A 22,943-nucleotide genomic window follows, 5' to 3' on the forward strand; every position below is an offset into this window, starting at 1 on the left:
GCGGCGCCGACGCGTGGCAGGGGGCGGGCCGCCGGAGCCCAGCCAATCGGCGAGCGGCAGGGCGGGGCCGCGCTGGGCGCTCCACCACTCAGGGAAGAGGGGCGGGGGCCCCGACCCAGCCCTCGTTACCTATTGGAGCAACCTGTGTTTGGTGTTGCATCATTCGCTGCCTACGGAGGCCGCCCGGGGTCAGCCCGCTGGCGGCCCGCTCCTGTCCAGGCAACCGTCGCTCCACTAGGCGACGCTCTTCCCCCGCACGCCTGGCGGCGCGGCGCCGCGGTGCCTGCCGGGAGCTGTAGTCCGGCGGGCGCCGTTCTGGAAGGTTCGGCGCCGCCGCGGCTGCCGAAGGCGGTGGGGCCCGGCGCCCTCCCCTGCGAGCCCCCCCGTGTCCCACCGCTGCAGGGCACGTTCCCCGCAGCGCAGGCACACGGGTGCTGGTGTTTATGTAGCTCTTTGCAGTCTAAGGGCACCCGCGTGCGCGTGGGTCCTGCTTGCCTGGGGTGTCCCCTCGGGGCAGAGCCGTCCCAGACGGAACAAGTGACGGCCTCGCCTGGAGCCGCTGTGGCAGAAGGCTGCGAAGTGCAGGCACAGGGCACTGAGCTTTAGGCGTAGCGATGGCGTTGCCAAGGCAGCCCCGGCCCAAGGGGTAGCGCCAGCACCGCAGCAGCCGAGCAGCTTCGGTTCCTGGCTCCTGCAGTTGCTCCCGCGGTGCAGCCGCGCGGCACGGTGCACCTGGGCAGAGGAGGAGACGCGGAGGGATGCAGCACCTCTCTGCACGTGTCCCTGCTTTCCAGCACCTAATTCTGTTTTCTGTCAGTGTAATAGACATTTTGCGCAGAGAAGTCCATGCCAACAGCCTCAGCCAGCGCGGCCCTTCGGATGCGGGACCTGAGACAAGGTGGCTCTGGGGCTGCAGGCGTCCTTGCGCCTCCCGGCAGACCCGGGGTCACTGCTGGGAAGAATTGGTTCCAGAGGGGCCTTTTCCAGCTGCTGATTCCAGACATTCCACAGATGTTTCTACCTCCTTTTGTCTGATTCAGCTCTGGAATTTCGCTACTGCTGAGTTTTTTCTCCAGGAGGAATGTGTGTGGTATATGTCAGGAATGACTGAATCTTTCACACAGCGGTGAGGATTTAATGGGCACAGCAGGTGTGAGAAAAGACTCGCTTAATCCCCATTTGTTTTTTTTTTCTTTTTTCTGTCTTTTGTATTTGCTTTTCAGTGTTCCTTTTATCCTGTTACTGTTGCCCTTTTCTCCTTCCTTCTCTCTTTGCCCAGCCTTACTGTTGGAGGTGGGTGGCCAGGAAACAGGTTGATGAACTGGTTCTGCCTCTGAGAAAGAGGGAGACCTAAACCTCTGTTTTCCTGCCCATACAGATTCTTGTTTTGATGGAGAATGACTCATGCAGTCTTTGATTCTGGAATGATGGTTTTCTCACTTTCTTGGAATTACCTGTAGACTCCTGAAGGAAGAGATTTTCCTACGCTTGAACCAGGATGGAAATTTTATAATGCAATAAACAGAAAAGTTATATTAGCAGGATTAACAGACACCTGCAACAAGTGCCCCAGCTATCATAAAGGAGAAATATAAATGTAGGAACTTGAAGACGTGTTCAGTCCCATCTGCGGCCAGAGCCATGATGCCGGCTTCAGGGAAATGCACCCCTGTTGTTACGGATTGACTCAAAGGAAAGCTCCGCAGTAATGGACTGTAAGAGACCAAAACACTTTGAAATACGTAACCAGACAGTGTTTTTCCTCCTTATAATGTAGTCTTACCACACTGCTTTTTCTCCTCCTCTTTGGATTTTTTTCTTGTTCCTTTATTGATAGAAATAAATCTCCATCTTTCTCCCAAGGATGAATGTTCCAAAACATTGTCTTTGCAGGATACCGAATCCCAGTGTTCTTCAGAAAGGACCAAAAAAAAAAAAAAAAGTTTTTTTTTTTTAATTTTTTACATTTGTTTGGGATACAGTAGGACCTTTATAGGCTGACTGCAAATACAAACCCATGGTTCTAAGTGAATTTAGGTACATTCTGACATTAGCATATCAAAAAAATTGTGAATGATTCATGTTTCAGGAAGCCTAGTTTATGGCAGAAAAGTTACTTGACCCTGATTTATTAATTCAGAGGAAAGAGGAGCTCTGTAAATAAAGGGCTTTTTAAGTTAACTGGATCATAACAGGATTGATTCTTAAAATCATATTAAGCAGATATCGGATGTTCTCTGCCCTAGATTGTGTAATCTCATAGTTTCCAATGGTTAGAGAATGTTTTAACCACTCAAGCATGAGGTTTAGATTTTTTTTTTTTTTCCAAAAGAGTGGATTGTTGTCCACACAATCTTCTTTTGCCATTTTGACCATGCTAACATTTTTTGCTCAGTCTTTGGCTGGCAGATGAGAAAGCTAAATCTGAACACGCTGTTCTTGGCAATGATTTTTCTTTCCACTCCTCCAGTCAGCAGTATCATGATTTCCATGTTAATTTCTATTTCCTTGTTATTGTTAAGGCACTGAATCTTACTGTAATTGTCTCCCAGTTACCTGTTTCTGTTGGGTCTTTCTTTGTGTCCTTAGTACTGTATAATTTGCATCAACAGGTGCAGATTGTCATATTCCCGCTAATTACTCCTGTTCCCTGCAAAAGCATCACAGCAAAAAGCAAGCAAATACATAGCTAAAAAGAGTGTTAACCAGCTGAGGAGCTTTCCAACTGGCTTTACTGCACATAAGATTTGGCAGTGTCATCTCTGGTGACAAGCAGCCCCTGCCTGCTGGGCACCTGTCACTGACATCCCTCTCCCTGGACTCCATCAGCCCCTTTATAGCCACTGCGGAGTCCCCAGGAAGATGCTTTCTTAAAGCAATATTCCTTTTTTAGATTTGAATTTTGTAACACAAACCATGACGATTCACAGTCACTTATTTTATTTTTAACACTCAACAAAAAAATAAATAATTTCAAAGTGTTACACAGCTTAATTTATCCAGGTTGACAAGTTTAAAAAAGGATAAATCATAAATGTTCAAAGTTTCTTTAGTATGCAACAACTCTATTTGTACAATGCCTACTCTAATACAAATTAATTTCTCTTCCAAACCTAGAATTTTTTTATTTATACAGTCCCTTAATATGTTTGGGCTTGGGGGTGTGAGAAATAAAGCTCTCTAGTACCCAGTTTTATACCTACCCTAGAACAAGCTGGCCAGCCTCTTGCTGGACCATTATCTTCCAAATTTCCTGCCCTTAATGGGAACTTGTGGAAGAGAAAGATCTCTTGGAAGGGTGTTTTGTGCATTCCTTTTATTATAGATAGTGATTCTTGCCCTGTCTCATGGGCTAACAATTCGCTCTCTGGGTTAGAAGCAGCTTTTAGAGATGCAGCAGAACTATCTAAAGCCATCTGTCCCAACATATTTTTCCGCTGCTTTTCAAACCCCACAGGAAGCCATGATGAGAGATACATTTCCTTCCTTTTTCCTGAGTGACTCTGCTACAAAGAACGGTAGTCAGAGGTCTTGGCTATATACTTTTTTAGGGCTGCATTCAGGCTTCATGAAATGAAAAATAATGGAGCTGTGCTTTCTGGCAGAAGGGCTATGTCTGCTGAAATACAAGCTCTGTGGAGGACGAGATGAAAGTATACAAGTCTCTAGAGATGCAGTAAGTCTGCCATTCAGCTTTATTTTTGATTGGTTAAAAAATAAATCTTGCTTCTGACAATCAGCTACTTCTAGACTTTAATTAAACCTATCCAGTCTGCATGCTTTCTGCACAAATACTCAGACTGCTTTGGTTTCTTGCTGGATCAGAAATGAAGAGCAGTTTTTCCTATTAAGCTTGAAATCTGAGCCATGCTATGTAGGACTTCAAAGTGGGTGTTTTGTCAGGGATGGGTCAGAGAAATGCAGCTGGTTGGTGACGCAAAATACTCGGGAAAACTAGAACCTGATCTGGTCTGAGGCGGTGCTCTCAATTGGTTACCATTATATGCAAGCTTTTTTCCTGGCAAGTTTGGTCTTTTATACAGAGCTGTGAGATCAATTAATCTTTGCATCCCCTTCCCTCCTCCCCACCAGAGCTCATATTCACTTCAAACTTCCAGAAAAAAAAAAAAATCTTGACATCAGTATAGAGAAACAGTGGCATATGAACTGAGAAAGAGCACGTGCCAGGCTACCTTCAGGTCCTGCTTGAGTGAAGATTTCAAATGACACGTGATTATTTTGCAGTTCGGTTCCATTCTGTGGCCTGTTTCTTGGCAGTAGAAGCCCGATTTTGCAAAATTTAATTTCTGTAACGACTCAGTGTTTGCTGAACAGGAATATCCCATACTTCCCACCAAGGTACATGCTTGAGGATTTTCTTTCTCTGTGCTGAGCGACGAAGGAGAAGGAGAGGAAGAAGAAGAACTGTTAATCTTCAAAATAATATTACAGCTATGATGTTCTTCTCAGAAACATCCTGACTAGAAATTCACACATTGCAAGCATGTCATGTCTCACCACATAGTACAAACTAACCCAAACTGTGAAGGATCATTTTTCATCCCTAGAACCGATGTTCCTTGATGCAGCTTTTAGTTTTCCCACTTCCTCGGTAATCACTTGATTATAGTTCAGTGTTGGTAACAGTTTCGAAATCCTTCATGTCTTTCCTTAATATTTGGCTCAGTAATCCAGTAGCCTACAGACCCGCTACTGTGGCGAGCCTGTCTGCCTTCTGGAGATAAAAGGCCATTTTGCGCACTTTGAACTGCGTAATGTCTTTGCTCGGCACCGGGTGGCTGAAGCAGATGTTGAATGATCGGGGAGGTGGGTTATTTTTCCAGGATTGTCTGCAGCCTCCCCACACTGCAGGTTGTTCGTTTGTTGGTCCAGTCTTAACCTTCAAGTTTGGTTCGCGTTTCTTACTCGAGCGCCTGGTCAACGTCCCCCTTCACCACAGCCCCACTCTTGCTGCGTCCCTGGTTGCTTTTGTTCACGGAGCTCGGGTGGCTCCGCGGCGGCAGACTGGGTTTACAGGTGGGAGACGAAGCGGATGCGCTGCGAGTAGGCCAGGTCCACGACGTAGAGCAGCAGGTTCACGTAGGTGAAGATGGCGATCACCAGCTGGCTGTCCCAGGGGCACCTGCCCTTGGCGCAGAGCGCGGGGCGCCGCGGGGAGCCGTACTTGCTGTCGAAGCAGAACACCGGCCAGACGACCGCCGCGCTCACGTACAGCAGGACGGCCACGAAGGTGTAAACCACCACGGAGCGCTCGAAGGGAAACCACAGCGTGGCCGTCTTACCGGTAACGCTGAAGGCCACCACCACCACCGTCATCACGAAGCAGAAGCTGAAGACGGCCACGCACCACTGCGTTGCCACGTACTTGCCATACTGGCTGTCGTTCACCAGCGCCCCGAAGATGATGCAGGCCACGAAGGCCTGCACGATTTTCAGGAGGCCAGAGACCGTGGCCATGTAGCTGGTGACTTGTCCTGGCTTTGCCCGGGTTAAGAACACCTCCACGGCATACGCGACGAACAGGAGGCCCGCAAAGACGCTGGCTGCTATGCGAAAATCCCTCACCTCACAGCCGATGGGATAACAGCCAAGCTGGACGAAGTAGAGCGGGTAGATCACTGCGGCTGTGACGGACATGAGCGTGGCCAGCATGGCGAAGGCAGCGGTGAAGTTCCCCCAGGAAATGCGCAGGCAGCTATGCAGGTGTGTGAACTCACAGGCTATGATAAAGACGGTGATGGCGAAACAGAAGGTCCAGACAAACATGCAGAAAGTGCCATAGGCCGCGCTGAATCCCCCTTGGTGGGCTACCAGGCTGAACGTGGTGCATCCAAATGTCATCTGCAGTAAACGAGCAATTCCCACCGGGGATGTCACGGCAGCCGTGTTCAGATACGGTCCTCCTGCGCTCTCCATCATCTTTCCAGTCCAGCAGACAACGCACCTGCAACTCTGAAAACTTCCTTTCAGGCTTTTGCTGCTTTGTCCTGAGTCACACCTGATATCAGATGGTAGAGCAGCAGCTTTAATCCGTGCTCGTCTCTGCTGGTATCACTCGGTGCTGCGTGTGACGCTGAATGTGCGCTGCCGGCAGCCTCTCAGCACGGGCTCGCCTGCTGCAGGGAGGTTACTGACGGGCTCTGCCTGCCGGCTGCGTTCTCAGGGCGCCATGACCAGCTCGCTCCACTTGCCGAGGTCTGAAAAATCACCCCTTTCTCCGTCCTTTCACTGTCTCCTTTCCCACATGGTGGCTAAAAGGGGCAGCGTCTGCCTGGAGGCTGACATTTATTCCATTTTAGCTCTGCAGCTGTAGCTCTCTGCTCTGGCGTTTGCAGGAACCTAGACGTATAAATAGGCGTTATATTAATAGTGCTGGAATGGAACGAGTCCTGCCCCCCGCAGCTCCCCGGCGCGGGTGTTAGTTACGCCGAACTGGCCAGCTCCGTCAGCTCCAGGTTATCATGCTGCTGTTCCCCTGCAAACGCTCAGGTCCCCTGAGCACCGCTGTTCTCCCTGCAGCCAACGCACAGCGCAGAGGCTGCTTGCAGAAGCGGGCTCTGATCCAGCCACGCTGCAGAAGCGGGGCTCAGTCCTGCAGAGCCCACGGCCCCGAGCTGCTGCACAAGCCTGGAAGCATCACAGACGCTTAGGAAGGATTTAAACCAGAGGCCACAACACTTTGCGCCATTTGATTGGGAGCAGTAATATATTTACCTGCTATTAAAAGCCCTGCTGTGCTTTGGGCATTAGTGAAGCACGCGACTGTGAAGATTTTTGAGAAATAGTTGTCACTCTGTCTCCTTGCACGCCTCCCTGTCCCTGTTTTGCTTGTATATGAAGGAGTTATTCTTGTATCTTTGAATGCCAGAAATAAATGGAATCGCCCACAAAGAATTGCTTTGATATTCTTAGTTCTGCTTTAGAATACAGATTTCAATATGTAGGGTCAAACCCTTGTTCCTCATTAGATCAAAGCTTTCTCAAATAGTCATTTTTGGTATACACTTTTCCCAAACACAGTCTCTACTCAAAAGTCTCTTAATTTTAACTTTAAAAGACCTGAATAAAATTTCTACTGTAGTTTCAGATTGGGAAAAATGAAAAATGCAACTTAGAAAAAAAAAGTTCCTCACTTACCTCTTTAGTCATTTCTCTTTTCTTATTCTTAAAGCAAAGCATAAGCGCACATTGCTAACCCCCCACCTGCAGACAAGCTCTCACCACGCTAGTCCCGGTGCAAGGAAATGGGGCTCATCCAGGAGCTCCCCACAGGTGCAGGGAACCAGCCCAGCCCTCACCAATAAAAATGTCCTGAATGGTTCAAAACAGCCATCAGCTGTGCTGATAAAGTCTGTAACTTCCCAAAGCAGGAGCTACAGGAGTCCCTAGATTTACCATGGGAATTATAATCAAGTTCATACTTGGTAGCAATATTAATTGCTCAGTATCATTGTTTCTTATTCATATGTTAATGTGCAAATATGAGACCCAGCAATGGACTGACACATGCTGCTACCCTGAACCCTCGCCCTTCCTGACTCTCTGTGATGTTAATCCTTCAGTTCTAGCAGAAATTTTCCAGACTTGGCTTACAGTGTGTGTTACTGTCCATATTGTGACATGTCCTGTAAAATGGAGAGGCCGTGCCAGGAGGCAGAGGAAGGGTGCCGGTGGACCCTTCATCAGCCTCTCTGGGGGACTGGTATGCTGTTCCTGTGCGTGCCGTCAGCGATGCTCTGTTGCACCTAAACACAGCTGAGCTCACACTCATCGTTTTTCTTCTTTAAGCCCCAGCAAAAGCTCCTCTATACTGCACCCCCCCCCCCCATATCATAACATTTGGCTGCAACTGTCCCACGCCGGCTGTGTGGGGCCAGTGAGAACCGTTTACTCAAATCTTTATTATATGACAGTCAAGTGACTGTACTGACCCCCCCCCCCCCCGTCGCAGGAAAGAACACGTTTCAGTTTATAGCGCACTGTGTTACTGCCTATGCTGCAGCTCGCTGCATCGCCTTCCCTGTGACCGGAGGAACCCTCCGGACTCGTCGTTTGTCTCGAAAAAGGACCAAGGCAGCTGCGGGTGCAGAGCCAGGAGATGGCCCAGGCCAAGGCACCCCCGAGGAGAGCTGCTTGCCGGGCCCCGGTGCCGCAGGCTGGTGACTGCGGGCCTCGCCGGACGCCTGCGCGCGGTGACCGCGGTCGGTCACTGACGCCTGTGCTCAGACCTGACCTGGTCCTGCCGCCCGGCTCCCGCGAGAACCGGTGCCGCGCGGGAGAGGCCTCGGCTCCGCGGGACGGTGCCGGCAGAGGGCAATGGTCCTGCTGCGAGCGGCAGACAGGACCCGCGCACCATACGGACCGCTGCCTTCTGCGGCAGCATTTGGGTTTGAATGTGCGGGTCTCTGCCCCCCCGCTGCCCCAGGGCCTCTGGATGCTGCCAGCAGTCTGATTCCCAGCATCACACAAATGCACTTCAGAAGCACTTGAATTTTCTTTTCACTTTAAAAATTTGTAAGCAAATATGAGATAGAAGGTCCTGCATTAGAAACCCACAGCTTCTCGCTCCCCACCGCATCAGTTTGTTGCATTGTTCCTTTGAGAGTTTGTTGTACCGGACGGGGAACGGTGCTGCCTGCACAACTGCAGGTTCGCTCTGAAAAGAGCCCCAGCGCCACGGACCTCTGCTGGGGAATGACACGGCAGCTTTGCAATTAAGATGCTTGCTAAGAGGCACACATACCTGTACATCGGACCAGTGGCTCCAAAACGGTCGGTGCGTCTTACGAAGTGAGACGTTGGTTGACGCAGAGAAGACCGCAGCCACTAAACTGTCCCGATTTTTAGCCCGGGCTCCACGCTCGAGCTGCGTTGCCACGCAGAAGGCGCTGCAAGGGCCAGCGCTGGGCCCGGGCTCGATCCGCTGCTCCCTGGCTGAAGCAGGGCTGCAAAACCGAGGCAGGGCAGCGCTGGCCCCGCGTTGCTGCCGCCCTCTTGCAGCATTCCCGTAGCGGTGGTGCTGCCCCCCCACCCCGTCGCCGTTCGCGGGAATGGGGTGCCTTTCCCCACGGCAGCGGGGCCGTGCCGCGCTCTGCGGGGTGGCTGGCAGGCGTCATCGCCTGCGCCGCGCTCCGGGCCACCGCTGGGCTCCGAGCACACGGCCGGCTGGGATCTGCTTTTCCTCTCCATGAGGGCTTGGAAGTGGTCACTGCTCATCCAGATAAGGGCGAGTTTCTCCAACAGGGCCCTGCGTACGAGCAGTCGTTCCCGCAGCAAGTGGAGGTGCGGGCTCTACCCGCCGGCTCACGACCGAAACCGCTGACGTGCCAGACGCCGGTGTCCGGAACTGTGGCCACGTCGTGCAGGAACACACATTCTGCTATCAACTTTCGACTTCTTAGTTGCATTTTAATTTGGGCCCGATCACATTATGTTTTCAGAAACAATTTTTCAATGATGGCAGTTTATGAAGGAAAGCATGTCGTCTAGTCATAAGATCTGAGAGCACACGCACACGGTGCCCAGTACTTTCAGTCTTCCTTTTTTTGCCATTAGTTTCCATATAGCAAATGTCACAGCAGATGAACTTAGAAGTGCCAGATTTACAAAGGCTTGGGAAATTTGTATTTATTGCACAAGTACAAGAAGAAATACAGAACTGGAAATTACCTCCTCGGTTACAGATTCCAGTTTCCACCTACTACTCACAGCCACATTATATAATCTTTCTAATAAATTTATCAAGGTCCCCCCTTAAAAACATCTCTGAGACAGCCTTGCTCCCTATTGCACCTTTTGCAGAGCCACACTAAGCTAAAAGTGTGATTCCTGATCTCCAGGGATTTTTTTTCCCTGTTAGCAAGGAAAATAGGATGTCTCATATCCCCCCTCAACATTCTTCACCTGTTCTAAGATGAATTAACCTTTTAGAAATACAGGTAATCACCCCTGCAGATAGCGTTCCAAATGTCTACAGTGGCATTTATACTTTCCCGCTTCCCTGTAGAAATACATCACCGGACACAGAGTGGGGCACTTGCCTTATCTGCAGATGCATGATATTGCGTATAGTCATCCTGTGAACAACTGATACGGACAGTAGTTTCCCTTGATGCATCCCACCGATAAACTCCTAGTGAACAGCAGGAGTTCTGGCTACCACTCAAGTCCCAGCACTTTGCACTGATTCGCTCCATTGACTCCAGCCCTCAAAGGAATCCAATTTTCCTGTATGCTTTTCCAAACCTTCTCAGTAGTGAGGAAGCCTCTCAACTTTGTGGCATGAAATATTCAGTTAGAACAATCTTACTTTTATACCAAGGTCATTAAAATAGAAAGGATATTAGCAGTCCCTAGATTAATCAGAGGGAAACTCCCGCATCTCAATTCTGCTTGCAGCACCATTCATTTTCTCTTTAGCTACATTTTATCTTAAACGGGTCCTAAACCCCACCTTGCACAGCTGAAATGCTAATTGCCTGTGTGGTACTGCCTAAGTAACTACTGATTGCTGAAGTCCATCAAAAGTAACTGTATAGTAGGGGGGGTGTTTGTTTTTGTTTTTATTCATTTACGACAAGGGATCTTACAAATAGCATTACCATTTTAACCTGGCAAGACCTCTCTTGGAAGTGCTTGGATTTGTTCAGAAAATAGGCCCTGATTTTCAGCTGCCTACGTGTTGTGTAGCCATTTACACAAGTGCAGGTAAATGCAAAGTAGGTGTTAAGAACTTCTGCAGAGTGGATATAAATTACTGCTACTTGTACAGGTTTGACCACGCTGGCTGCAGTGCATTACCACGTAAGGCTTTTAGTGCAACTGTCTTCGCGCTTTCTCACCCAAAGCGATGGTCTCTCACTTTCTCCAGCCTCAGCCACCCGTTCCTGTTTCCTCCCCTGTTCTCCTCCCATTAAAAACAAAGGGGATTCTGTATGTTCCCTGAGGTGGGTGTGTTTGCAAATGATTACAAAACAAGAAATATGTTGGTTCTTGTCTTGTGTTCTCTACCTTTTATGTTCCAAATGTTTCCCGTTTTAAGACAGGCCAGACAGTCTGGTCAAACCAAACGTTTCTCTCATTAGAATAATCGCCTTTGCTGTAAAAATAGATACCTCTCTGCATCTTAAAATGCAATGCCCCAGAATACCTGACAGATCACGATCCCGAAGCCGAAGGTGCTGGTCGGGTGAGAATCTCTGTACTTAGACCTCACATTACAACCTTTTCGTTAGAGAAACAATGACAAAACAAACTGCAAGGGGAACACAGAAGTCTAATTATTATAAAATGTCAATACCACCCTCAGCCCTTTCCCAGACACAAGTGATCATAAGGAAACCCTTCCAAATGAGCAGCATATACAACTTTACAAAGACATATGAATGGTTCTCTGGTCAGCCCTTATAAATAGCATTTTACATATTAAAATAAATATGTCCATATTGCCAAAGTAGCAAGAGGTTTCTTCATTATTTAAAAAAAAATATGTTACAAAACAATATCATTTATTTTATATTTCTTGCTTATTTAAAAAAGTAATAAAAAGTCATTTTATAAAATAATACAAAAGTAAATTGAGTACAAGAGTGTCCACCCCTAGCACGTGTCCTTGGTTTGTACGTTATGACACATCGTGAGACACTGACCTCCAGGAAGTCATGTAATCATTCCTTCACTTCTAGTTGGTTGAAAGAAATCCAGTGCTTGCTTTTTTCACCACTTGTATCAAGTCTATGATGTAAAAAAAATGATGGCAAAGGAAGAATCTGGGGAAGGTTCCACTGCTGCTATTTATGGCTTTGCTACTCCCTGCATCAGACTGCTTTGTGTAACGCAGGAAGAGGATGCGAATGGTCAAAACTGAGCCCTGGAGTGTGGAGGTAACGAGTTCCAGTCAAACAGCGTAAGCAAGAAATTGCTCTTTTCTTGACACATCCTAAGTGTGCAAGATTGTGGGAGCATGTGGGTGTGTACGGGTTTGAGCCTGCATGGATGTGGGCGCGCACCTGCCTGCATGAACGTGAGGAAGATCAGAGAGTCTGGGAGAAGGGCTTAGTCTCCTCCGCCTGATCTAATCTCTCCGCCCCTCAGAAGATCCCTTCCTAGTTACCACTGCTGAGCATTCCCAGAAGTTTACTGGGCTCCAGGCCCTGTTGCTGTGCCATCTTCTGAACGTCAAAACCCATGTGCATGAGGAACTGGATCACATTCATCTCTTGCCCTGTGAATTGGTCCCTGATGGTTGGGCACGAGGGGTTGCAGTGGGGCCACGGACAACTGTCAATCAGATGAATTGGGCAACCTTTTAGAGGGGTTTTCCCATTTTTGTTGCTCTCATGTAGGCTCCGATCCCAACAGTGCAGGGCACGGGGTAATGAAGTCCCCTTCACCTGGATGTCTGTCCAGTGACTGAAAAGACAAACCATACAGATCGCATCAGAGAGGTCAGGTTGTCAGAATGGCCAGTTCCCCCGCTGTTCCCCTGTTGGCCTTTCACAGAATCTGCAAAAGCACTCACTTGCGTGTAATGATCTCGTGAGACAAGCAAGCAGGAGCAAAGCTAGCGCTAAAGGGGAAAAAGAAACATGGATCAGCTCTTGGAAGGACAAAGTAACTTCTGTTAAATAAAACCTTCCTGACTAGCTAGAAAGTGGAAGTTTTGCTGCCCCTGGCAAGAGATTTAGAAACAGCAATGGCTGTCATGGTGCAAAACGCAACCGGACTGGAAAGTACCCGAAGGCAAAGGGGTTCCACCCTGCCTAACAGTGCACTTGTGCAACAGGGACTTGTGAATAGCTGTTCTTGCATGAAGCAAGTAAGACACAGTAATGATTCCTCCTCTGTTGTCTCATCAACTATCTGGTTGTTTTACAATCAGCACCTTTCAATGCACCCTGTCAGGTTCATAGCCATGCAACGAATGGCAAGGAGTCTCAGACCTCACCTTGGAGGCTGGAAAGGAAAAAACACGTTCTTATGGATAATAATGGATTCCTGACAATTGCTAACCGGGAACTTATTTTGCACTTATTCAAAAATGAAAAGGGCAAGATTCTTGATGCAGACTAAATATGGTTACCAAATTTATGACGCTGGTTTCTGCAGAGCTCTGAGAAATGCTACCAGAATACTGGATAAAGGACTTCTCTTGGAAGTAAAGACGCCAGCTTTTCTCAGTGAAAGACTTACGTTACATCCTTCAAGGTGTTTCTCAGCTCCCTACCCAGGTTCTGGATGTAGAGCCACTGCCCCTCCTGAACGGGCTGGCCAGTTAGGTGTACATTGTCTACAGTAAGCTGGGCCTCATCAAAGAGCCATTGAACAATGAAGACTGGACCTAGAAAGACAAAAGAATCGGAAAAGAAATACCTGTAGTTAGTTGCAAATAGAGAGAAAACCCTAGAATCCATTTTAAAACTCTTCTCTCATACTTACACCGAAGAGTGGGGTAAATCTTGTATCCAAAAAAGCAATTCCATTCCTCTCCCTCTTTAAACCGCAGTTTACAGCGCTCAGGAACAATACCATTCCAATACCTAGAAGATAAAGCAGTAATAAGATGGCGTTATGACCTTCATCCTAACAACTGTCCTTCCACATCCTAGTCTATTTCTGTTCTGGTTATAGTTCCAACTTATTAATAGCAGAGCTTTTCTTTGGCTGCCATGTCCTATCAATGCATTTTAGGGTATCTGCAATTACACATATGCTTTTGCATGTCTATATTTTAAATGATTTTCTTTTCCAATAAAATCATCCAAGAAGTCACTAACATAGATGATAAGTACTTTTTACATACCAAGATGCAGGAAGAAAGAGAAGGAGGGCATCTCCTCCTCACTCTAATGTCTTACAAAAGGGTAGTTTAGAGTATCTGATTGTACCTTATTCCTCTCTTGATGGCTTCTGTCGGCGCACACGTTATGGTATCTATACAGTCAGTTCTGCGATACTGTTTATTATCCAGGAACCAGCCAGAGTCTGCCAAGCCTCGAACCTGAATCCCATGATAACCCATCTCCTCCAGCTGCTCTGCCACTCGATCCACATTCAGGAGCACCCCTGTCCCTCCAGCGCTGCAACGGCAATGTTAATACTGCAGTCACGAAGCAGACACAGCTGTTATGTGGCTAGCTAGAGTGCAGGCCCTCTCACAGCAACAGCACTCTAAGCAACTCCATCAGTCCACAGGACAATACAGTCAGCGGTCACCAAGTCATTTCCTTGCTTTGCAAAATACTGAGAAATAAAGTCAGTGCTGAGTAACAATCTCATACCTCAGTGACCAAATCCTGTTCTTGTTCTTTTTGACGTATTTGCAAGAATTCTGGGTGCTCAAAAATTGGAAGAATCTGAAGTGAGACCAATTCACCCTCTGCAACTTCCGTATTACACCCTTACATAGCCCATGCTGAGTGTACCACAGCTCTGTGCAACATAACATGATTCAGAGCACCTCTGTCAGGCAAGTCTGAGCTTTCAATTCAAATACCTTGAATCTATTCATAAGAGGCACATGTTTCACAGTGCGGAACCACAGGAGCCAGTGTTGTTAATGCAGGGCAGAATGAACACACCCCCGTCTCCAGCGAAGCTTTTACTCCATTATTATTGCCTCTCAAATGTACTTGGACCAGAAGCTGAGGAACTACTCCTATGTCACCCCTGTTGTATCACCCATAGGAGGAAACTGAGAACAGATACAGGGTTTGCTGTGTTAATGTTACTACACTTCTAGAAGAAAGTTTTCAGGATTTGATGAGACCTTTTCCCTAAGAACTGCTTTCTACTGTGGAAGCCTCCTGTTCTTGTCACAGGAAATCTTGTAGATACCTACCTGCTTCCTGCTAGCAGCAACACTTTTGCAGTGTTAAGACCTTTTCCCACCAGCTCCTTTATAACCTCCTGAATGATCAGTGCTCCCATGAAGGCATATTCATCTGGAAAAGAGAGCTCAGTGTCAACAAGCTGTCTGCTGTGCAGGCTAAGTCTTTGCTCCTCTCCATAAATGCTTAAGAACCTTTTGAAGGGATCACACGGCTAAAAGCAGGCCCATTTTCCCCACCTATATCAATCAGTTCTAATAAGACATACTCCCCCTAACATAAAACTTGCTTCCCTGAAAGAACCTGAATACAGAGGGACTGTTTGTAGTGGAAAAAAAACCCCCCTCCAATATACAGTAACACAAGCACACCTTCCTACAACAGTGCTTAAGAACTGATAAACTTAGAGAAGGAAAATAAGAGCATATGCTCTTATTTATCTTAACAAGGTGCTGGGACCTTTCTCTATATATGAGGAATATTCATACCTTCCTATAAATTGGAACCTCAGTTCCAACTTACTGCATCCCTTTTTATTCCAGTCCATAAAGCCAATTCAGTCATGCGATATTTCAAAACATGTTACATTTATATAGACCACAACTTCCTTCGCACCACCAAAAAGCAACCATCTTTGCTGAAGTGTAACTGCATCACAGCAACCACCATAAGAGGCTATGAAATTAAAAGACCCAGTGCTGCTGCCGACCTCTTGCTAACTCTTACTATGACAGAAAGTATATTTTTGGCATCCACAAGCGATCAATTTCTCAGTTTAAGAGTTCAGTGGAAAGAGACATTGAGTAACAAAGTGGTTGGCTCTAAGGCCATGGTTCAAAGACCTACTCAGAGAAAAGCATTCGACCTTCTGACTTTTCAGTGCCACATCACAAAGCATCTTAGGCCTACTTCTTCCATTCGCACCAGTGTACATCAGGAGTAATTCCACTCTGGTCAAAGAAAACTCGTCATGAACAAATGAGAGGAGAACTAAGCCCCTGGTGATTCTCTAGATAGTACTGCATCCAAATACCAATCCTGCTTAACCTGGGAAACCCAATGAACTACATGAGGTAGAACAACTCATCTGCATGAAATTTAGCTTAATCCAGGAGAGGACTCCTTTAAGCAGACTCTCAGAGATATGTTATTGTCAAAACGACAGCTTATGCGAAACAAACATGTATTATGATGAACTATTCTTTGTCTTCCAGGGCAATCTGCAGACAGCTTTAGCCCGACGCACAATGGCTCTCTTCAAAGACCAAGTATCTTCCTGACACAAGCTTGAAACTAAATTCACTTCACTTGCCTCTCAGATCAGCAAAGCCAAAGTCGCATGCAACAAACCATGGCTCCTCAGCTACAACAATTAATTTGCTGTGTGCTGGATCCTGGAGATTCATCTAAAAGGAATTCAGTACCTCTAATCCTTGCATACTGCATCACTGTAACATCTCTGCAAGTAGTGGCTCTGAACTATGTCAAAACAGGCTGGGCTAAAGAGATCAGGATGTTTTATCTGGAAGTTGCTTGATATTCTTTCCTGTCCTTTAGCAAGAAAAAGCCCATTCCTCATTCACATAATTTCACAGAAGTCTGGCCATATCCTTTAATGTGTGATGTCTGTGGCAGCAACAGCCCATCAGCAACACTCACTTTTCTCAGACTTGGAAGAGGCACCGCTCCAAACATCACTTGAGCAATAAGGGATGAATCTGCAAAAGAGAATTGTGTGAGAACTGATGTTCCTTTGACATCCAAAGAGGGGTGAGGACAGGGTCAAGTAACTGGAAGAAAATTAAACTCTGGCTGAGGGGAAAAGGAAAGAATTTCTTCTCCAGTTAAACACCTGCATACCTACCTGTGCAACAAGGTGACGATTGTAACTGTCTTGGGTTTTCTTCTGAACACTAGTAGTCTTAGTGAGTTAAATCAACAAACAATGTGTCTTTTATTGATCTAACTGAAGTATCAAGCTCAGTAGATAAAACAGAGGGTCCAAATTTTGGTCTTGGCTGTCCCACTGCTATGGTGGGTGGCCTGCCACAGGGCAACTCTCTGCGCCTTGGTTTTCCACATGTGAAACGAGGAGACCTCGTCCATGCAGCGTAAATGTCGAGTGCTGCCACTGGAGGTTTATGCAGGAATACAGTTATCTTCCCATTTTAGTCTCCAGCTTGTGGGATGCAAATTAACATCCATGTCTGCTGCTATTCCCTGCTATACAGATACTTACATAAACTGGTATCTTTCCCATTTCTCTTCTCTGAACTGGAAGAGCTGCTCCATGTTCCTTTCAAATTGGCAAATGTAAGACACACTATCAACCCACCACCCACAACAGTATTTGCCACTTCACTTATTTGAGAAAACTCTCTAAGCTGTCCCCAGTTTTTCATTAAATCACCACATCACTCCAAGCAGACTAGACTTAAGTTTCTCCAGACCTTGCCATCACAACTTGTTACATAGCTAAACTAGAACAAATCAGGAAATGCATGCTTTCCCCTTGCAGGCATTAGTCATATCCATCTCTGTAGCATTCTTGCTGGCCTAAAAGGCAGGACATGCTGTTTGAACATAAAGCTATTCCCCTTATTTGTCTGTTCTTACACCATGTTTGCGTTCCACCAGTGGGGATTTTCTTCTGGTTGTGATGACAGGATCCCAGTTCCTGCAGATGAACACACAGAAATTAAAAATGTACACCTGCCGGTCTGTGGTTTGAAAGCAGCCCTGTCAGCCCAATGCGGGATACAGACCATACAGAAAATAAACATTCATAATGAAAACCATTGGTAAGAAAGAGGAAGAGCAAGGAACATTTCTAAATTTGCCCTTTGATAGATGTGACTTTCAGATTTTAATTCATGCTAGAGATGAAGGCTGTCAAGAAGACCCTTGTAGTACAGAAAAGAAGCTGTGACACCTGTCGAGAAGCGCACACTTCCCCAAACAGCAAATCCTAGCAGGTGAGCTGTAGTACATGCGATTACAGGATTTGTGTGAATGACAGAGGTCTTGATACACGACAAGCCCTGAGCATAAGCAGCAAGAGAGAAGAGAGAGGCTCCACATTTCTGTGCTGACTCCGGAGCCTTGTAGTCTGGACTGTGGGTACCCAGGGTGTTAATTCCACCTTATGCATTACATTAAAAAAAGCTAAAAATACTTTTACATATCTACCAAATGTATGCTTTCACACAGGCAATCTCTGCAGTCGCTTAAGCGACATTATGTAGCTGTGAACGGGAAGAACAGGGAACAAGGCAACTCCAGGTAAGAGGCCCAGACAATTCATCTGATTTTTCTCGATGTCTATAGGGCCAGTCCTACCGTAGGCAAAGAAAGAAATCCAGTGCGTTGTGTAAGCAGGTATATATGTCCTTACAAACAGACTAAGAGGTCTAAGAACACTTCTCACAGGACTGAGAACCACAAACTTTCTTTAAAAAAAACAAAAAACAAAAACCCAACTCCATAAAACTCCCGAGAGACTTTTCTGTATGTGCATACATTTAAAATAAAGAAAGTATATTGGCCATGGTTCAGAAAAGTAGTATCATCTTACCAGCCAAAACCATACATCCGAGCACATGAGTACATCTGTGCTTTTATGACCTTCCAAGACAGCGGAGAAACATATCTGTTTTCACCTATTCACGCAGGAACGACAGTCTGTCTGTGCCTAGACACGGTGCTAGTGTCTGAGCAGGGGCTGGTACATGGCCACGACCGCGCGCTCGCGAGGATGCCGATGACAGATGCCTCCGGCGGGGCCCCGGCGTGCTGGCGCCCGGCAGGCAGAGCCCGAACTCACCGACTCTGGTTACCGGCCACTCCTTGGAGCTCATGAGCCGCCGCATGGTGTCGAAGCGGGTGTCGCAGTTCTCCCGGTTGAAGCAGTACCACCCTCCTGGCGGGAGGAGACCTGTCGGCTGCCGCTCTGCGTCGCCTGGGCCAGAGCGGGCAGCCGGGCGCCGCGGGCAGGGCCCAGCCGCGGGGACAGCGCCTGGGGCGAGGTGGGGGGGACGGCGCCTGGGGGGGACGGGACGGTGCCCGGGGCGAGGCGGGGATGGTGCCTGGGGCGAGGCAGTGGGGATGATGCCTGGGGCGAGACCGGATGATGCCCGGGGCGAGTTGGGGACAGTGTCTGGGGTGAGATGGCGGGGACGGCGCCCGGCACAAGATGGGGACGGCACCTGGGGCAGTGCCTGGGGCGAGGCAGTGGGGATGGTGCCCGGGACAAGATGGGGATGGCGCCTGGGGCAGTGTCTGGGGCGAGGCAGTGGGGATGATGCCTGGGACAAGATGGGGACGGCGCCTGGGGCAGTGTCTGGGGCGAGGCGGTGGGGATGGCGCCCGGGGCAAGATGGGGATGGCGCCTGGGGCGAGGCGGTGGGGATGATGCCTGGGGTGAGACAGGATGATGCCCGGGGCGAGGCGGGGACAGTGTCTGGGGCGAGGCGGTGGGGCCAGTGGCCGGGACAAGATGGGGACGGTGCCCAGGGCGGTGTCTGGGGCGAGGCGGCGGCGGTGGCATCGCAGGAGCGGGGCGCACGGCTCCGTCCCCCGGGCGCGAGGCGGGAGAGGGGATGTGGAGGGAAGGCAGCCAGCGCACACACGCCGCCGCCTTTGAAGGGAGCCGCCGGGGCACCTTCCCCCTCCGCGGCCTCCCCCCGCCGCGCGGGCCGGCGGCGCCTGCGGCTCACCTTCCAGGAAGAGCAGCCACCGCCGGCTGCCCTTGGACTCCTTGAGGTAGTAGCTGAGGACAAACAAACAGGAGGCGGCGTGAGCGGGGCGCCGGGCCCGGCCGCAGCGCTTTGATGCCGCCTCGCCGCAGCGTCGGGGCATCCGCGAAATATTTGGTCAAAGCGCCGGGCCCGGCGGAAGCGAGGCAGGCGGGCAGGCAGGCAGGCGGGCGGGGGCGGCGGCCCCGCCGTCGCCAGCACCAGCGCCAGCGCCTGGGGCCGCGCCGCGCGGGAGGCGCTCGCTGCACCTGTCGCGGCTGCGCCGCGGGCCGCCGCGCGGTGGCGCCGCCGCGCCGGGCCCGCGGGAGCGCACGGCGGCCCGGGCCGCGCCGCGCCGGGCTGGGTCGGGCTGGGTCGGGCCGGGCCGGGCCGGGCTGGGCTCGCCGGCGGCGGCGGCGGCGCGGGGCCGCGCCGGGCCGGGTCCGGGGCGCGGCGCACCGAGGCGGCGGGGGCGCGGCGCGGACTCACCCGGCCGGGCTGCCGTCGTTGCAGGTGACCGAGGCGTTGTGCAGGAGGTGGAGGCGCAGGTCGTGGGGCAGCGCCTGCGCCGAGCAGGGGTACAGCGACTGCGCCAGGCTCTTGATCTGCGCCATGAAGCTGTCCATGTTGCCCTCCACGGCCGTGAAGTCCAGCGGGAAGCTCTCGGCCGGCGCCGCCGCCGCCTCGCCGCGCTCGCGGGCCGCCGCGCCGCGCCGCCGCCAGCCCTTCCTGCCCTCGCCGCCCGGCCCGGCGTGCAGCAGCCCCAGCAGCAGCAGCAGCTGCACGGCCGCCGCGCCCATCGCCGCCCGCCGCCACCCGCCGCTCGCCGCGGCGGCAGCCGGCCCCCGGCGGCAGGCAGCGCCGCCCGCGCCCCGCCGCGCCCCGCCGCGCCGCCCGGGCCGGGGGTCGGCGGCGGGCGCCGCGGGCGGTGCCGCGGGCGGCGGCTCGGCGGCGCGGCTCCCGGCGCAGCAGCCCGCCGCCCGCTCCCAGGCGGCGAGCATGACAGAGGGGCACGCAGTGCGCGGGGAGCGCGCCGGGGGCGCCGCCAGCCCGGGCGCCGCGTGGGGCAGCAGCCGGCCAGCCCCCGCCCTGCCCTGCCCTCCGCCCCCTCGGCGCGAGGCGGAGGGAGCGGGGGGTCTGCGCCGCGCCGCGCCGCGCCGCGCCCGGGCACCGCCGCCGCCGCCGCCGCCGCCGGGGCGAGCAGCGGCGGCGCCCCGCCGGGGCGGCCCGCGGGGCGGCGGGGCACGTGGCGGCCGCTCTGCTCCGCTCCGCGCGGCCACGGCCCCGGCCCCGGCAGCGCCGCGGCGGTCGGGCCCCGCCGCCGCCCCGACGGCGCCGCCCGGGCGCGAGGCCCCGCACGTGCCGGCCCCGACGGCGGCGCCTCTGGGCCCGCGGGCGCTGCGGCCCCCCGGCCCCGACGGCGGCTCCTCCCTGCGGTGCTCCCCCCCCGGCGGTGCCCGCTGCTGCCCCCGCGCCCCGGCCGTGCTCCTCCCCGGCACCCCGCTGCTGCCCCCGCGCTGCTCCTCCCCGGCACCCGGCTGGCGCCGCCCCGCTCTCCCCGGTGGTGCCGCTGCGTCCGGCCGCGAAGAGCCGGGGGCGGCAGCGGGATGCTCCGGGCCGGGAGCCGCGTACTGCTGCCCGGGGAGCACAGGGGAATTACACGGCCGTGACCGCAGTTACAGTGGCGGTGAGGAAAGGCTCCTTCACCAGCACTTGTGGAGGAGCCGGGGCGCTGCGGGGGGGGAGCAGGGACCCGGCCGGACCGGGCCAACCCCGGCTCTGTGCCCGCCGCCCCCCCCCCCTCCTGCGAGACCCAGCCGAAGTTCGTGTTTCCGGGGAGTCCTTGGGGCTGTTCTCAAACCGTTAGTCTTATCCTCCTGTAGCTTCCCTGGTTATTCTCTAGCGTTAGGACATTTCCAGTAGTGACAACCAGTAACCAAAGAATCCCGGACAAAAGCTACGTTAAGGATCTGTTACTAGAATGCATGTCATGTGTGAGACCACAGGATGTTGCAGTTATCTCAAAACCCAGCATTACAAACCCAGGAAATTCGGAGAAAACGTTGCCCAACTTTGTTTCCATTGGACAGCCAATGCACCTAAACAGCCCTCGAGAGGAACAGGGAAACAGTCCATGTCTTTGACAGGCAATTTAATCCATCTGGGATCAAATAGGTGAAAATAGTATAATCTCAAAATAGTGTTTCTTCTGTAGGGCAAGAATTAAGGCTGTTCCGCTGCTGTAAGTACATTTTCTACCTTAGTGCATTTGGACTTTAAGTGTATCCTCAGCTCTGAATTTCCTACTTACACAGCACATGGTTTTGCAATGTGCTCGTCATGTGTTTTAATCCTGCAGTTACTCTAACGTACTCGCAGTCTTAGCTCTGTCCTCAGTCAGATTTTTGCCTCCAAATGTTTTGTTTTCCTTTAATTTAAATGCTGATAGTACCAATAGTATCTTTAAGGTAGGAAAAGCCTACACATACCACACACATACAAAAGCCACCCACTGATATTGGGGGGGGGGGGGGCAGCACAGTTCTGTATCATCATATCTTTTCCTACACTGCCTTTAACATCCCTTCCTCACTGCCATGATAGGTATAAGGAGTTGATCACTAGGACTAGTTACAGCAATTGAAGAGCTCACCCGGCTGCCTGAGCAGAGGTGCGGCTGGAAGCTGGTTAGTTTGTACAAAGTCTGAACAGATGAAGCTGTAGGTCCCCAAGAACACTCTAAGATCACTGGAGGAGCCGGCATTCACAACTCCAGCGGTCATATACCACAAGATACCTCCAGATAATTAGTCCGAAGAGACTGCTAAACTTAATCCTAGTTCTTTTGAGAAAAGACTGCCATTCCTAACACTGATAGTTTTGTGTTCTTCTTGGTTTTCACGCACCTTCTCTTTGGGGAGGTGTGGCATTACGCACTCTGTAACTACACTGTACCACCCAGTGCATTAAGGGGTAACCGAATGTGAAGAAGAACCTTAGCATGAAAAGGAATGCATGTTAACGTTGCAGATCTTTGAGCCTTTGTCCAAAGAGGTGAAGCAATGAAGCTTAAATTATACCTAGTTTGGCTTTGCTGAGCTCCCTTCAGCTTTCATATTTTTCTTAATTCAGATACATCAGAAGGGTTTCTGATGGCATCCTTCCAAAGCCCAGGAAAACATTCACATTACCTCCATCATGACGGAGTTAGGGGGCTAGCAGAAAAGTGTAAGGCTGTGTAAGGGTATGGCATGGGAGACTGCTTTTTTCTAGAGGTTTAAATTTGCTTCAGTTTAACTCTTTGATTTATTGAATTCTGAGAGAACAGAGTGCACAGCTGTTTCAGAGCATTTTGAAATAT

The 22,943-nt window shown here is 50.7% G+C and overlaps 2 protein-coding genes across 2 annotated transcripts; both read right to left on the reverse strand.

The window, feature by feature from the left end:
* Positions 1-2,923: 2,923 nt before the first annotated feature.
* On the reverse strand, positions 2,924-6,668 carry MYADML2 (myeloid associated differentiation marker like 2). Its single transcript, XM_026113107.2, has one exon. The coding sequence runs from the start codon at positions 5,938-5,940 to the stop codon at positions 5,032-5,034; it is 909 nt and encodes a 302-aa protein (XP_025968892.2). The 5' UTR covers positions 5,941-6,668; the 3' UTR covers positions 2,924-5,031.
* Positions 6,669-11,276: 4,608 nt separating this feature from the next.
* Positions 11,277-20,689, reverse strand: NOTUM (notum, palmitoleoyl-protein carboxylesterase). Its single transcript, XM_064522940.1, has 11 exons — positions 20,072-20,689; positions 19,565-19,617; positions 18,673-18,768; positions 17,466-17,526; positions 16,509-16,567; positions 14,861-14,963; positions 13,908-14,099; positions 13,459-13,559; positions 13,213-13,360; positions 12,542-12,589; positions 11,277-12,432 (listed from the first exon to the last, which is right to left on the reverse strand). Exons 1-11 carry the CDS (start codon positions 20,581-20,583, stop codon positions 12,126-12,128), a joined length of 1,680 nt encoding a protein of 559 aa, XP_064379010.1. The 5' UTR covers positions 20,584-20,689; the 3' UTR covers positions 11,277-12,125.
* Positions 20,690-22,943: the final 2,254 nt, after the last annotated feature.

The sequence above is a fragment of the Dromaius novaehollandiae genome, chromosome 18 (assembly GCF_036370855.1).
Source record: "Dromaius novaehollandiae isolate bDroNov1 chromosome 18, bDroNov1.hap1, whole genome shotgun sequence".
Classification (NCBI taxonomy): Eukaryota; Metazoa; Chordata; class Aves; order Casuariiformes; family Dromaiidae; genus Dromaius; species Dromaius novaehollandiae.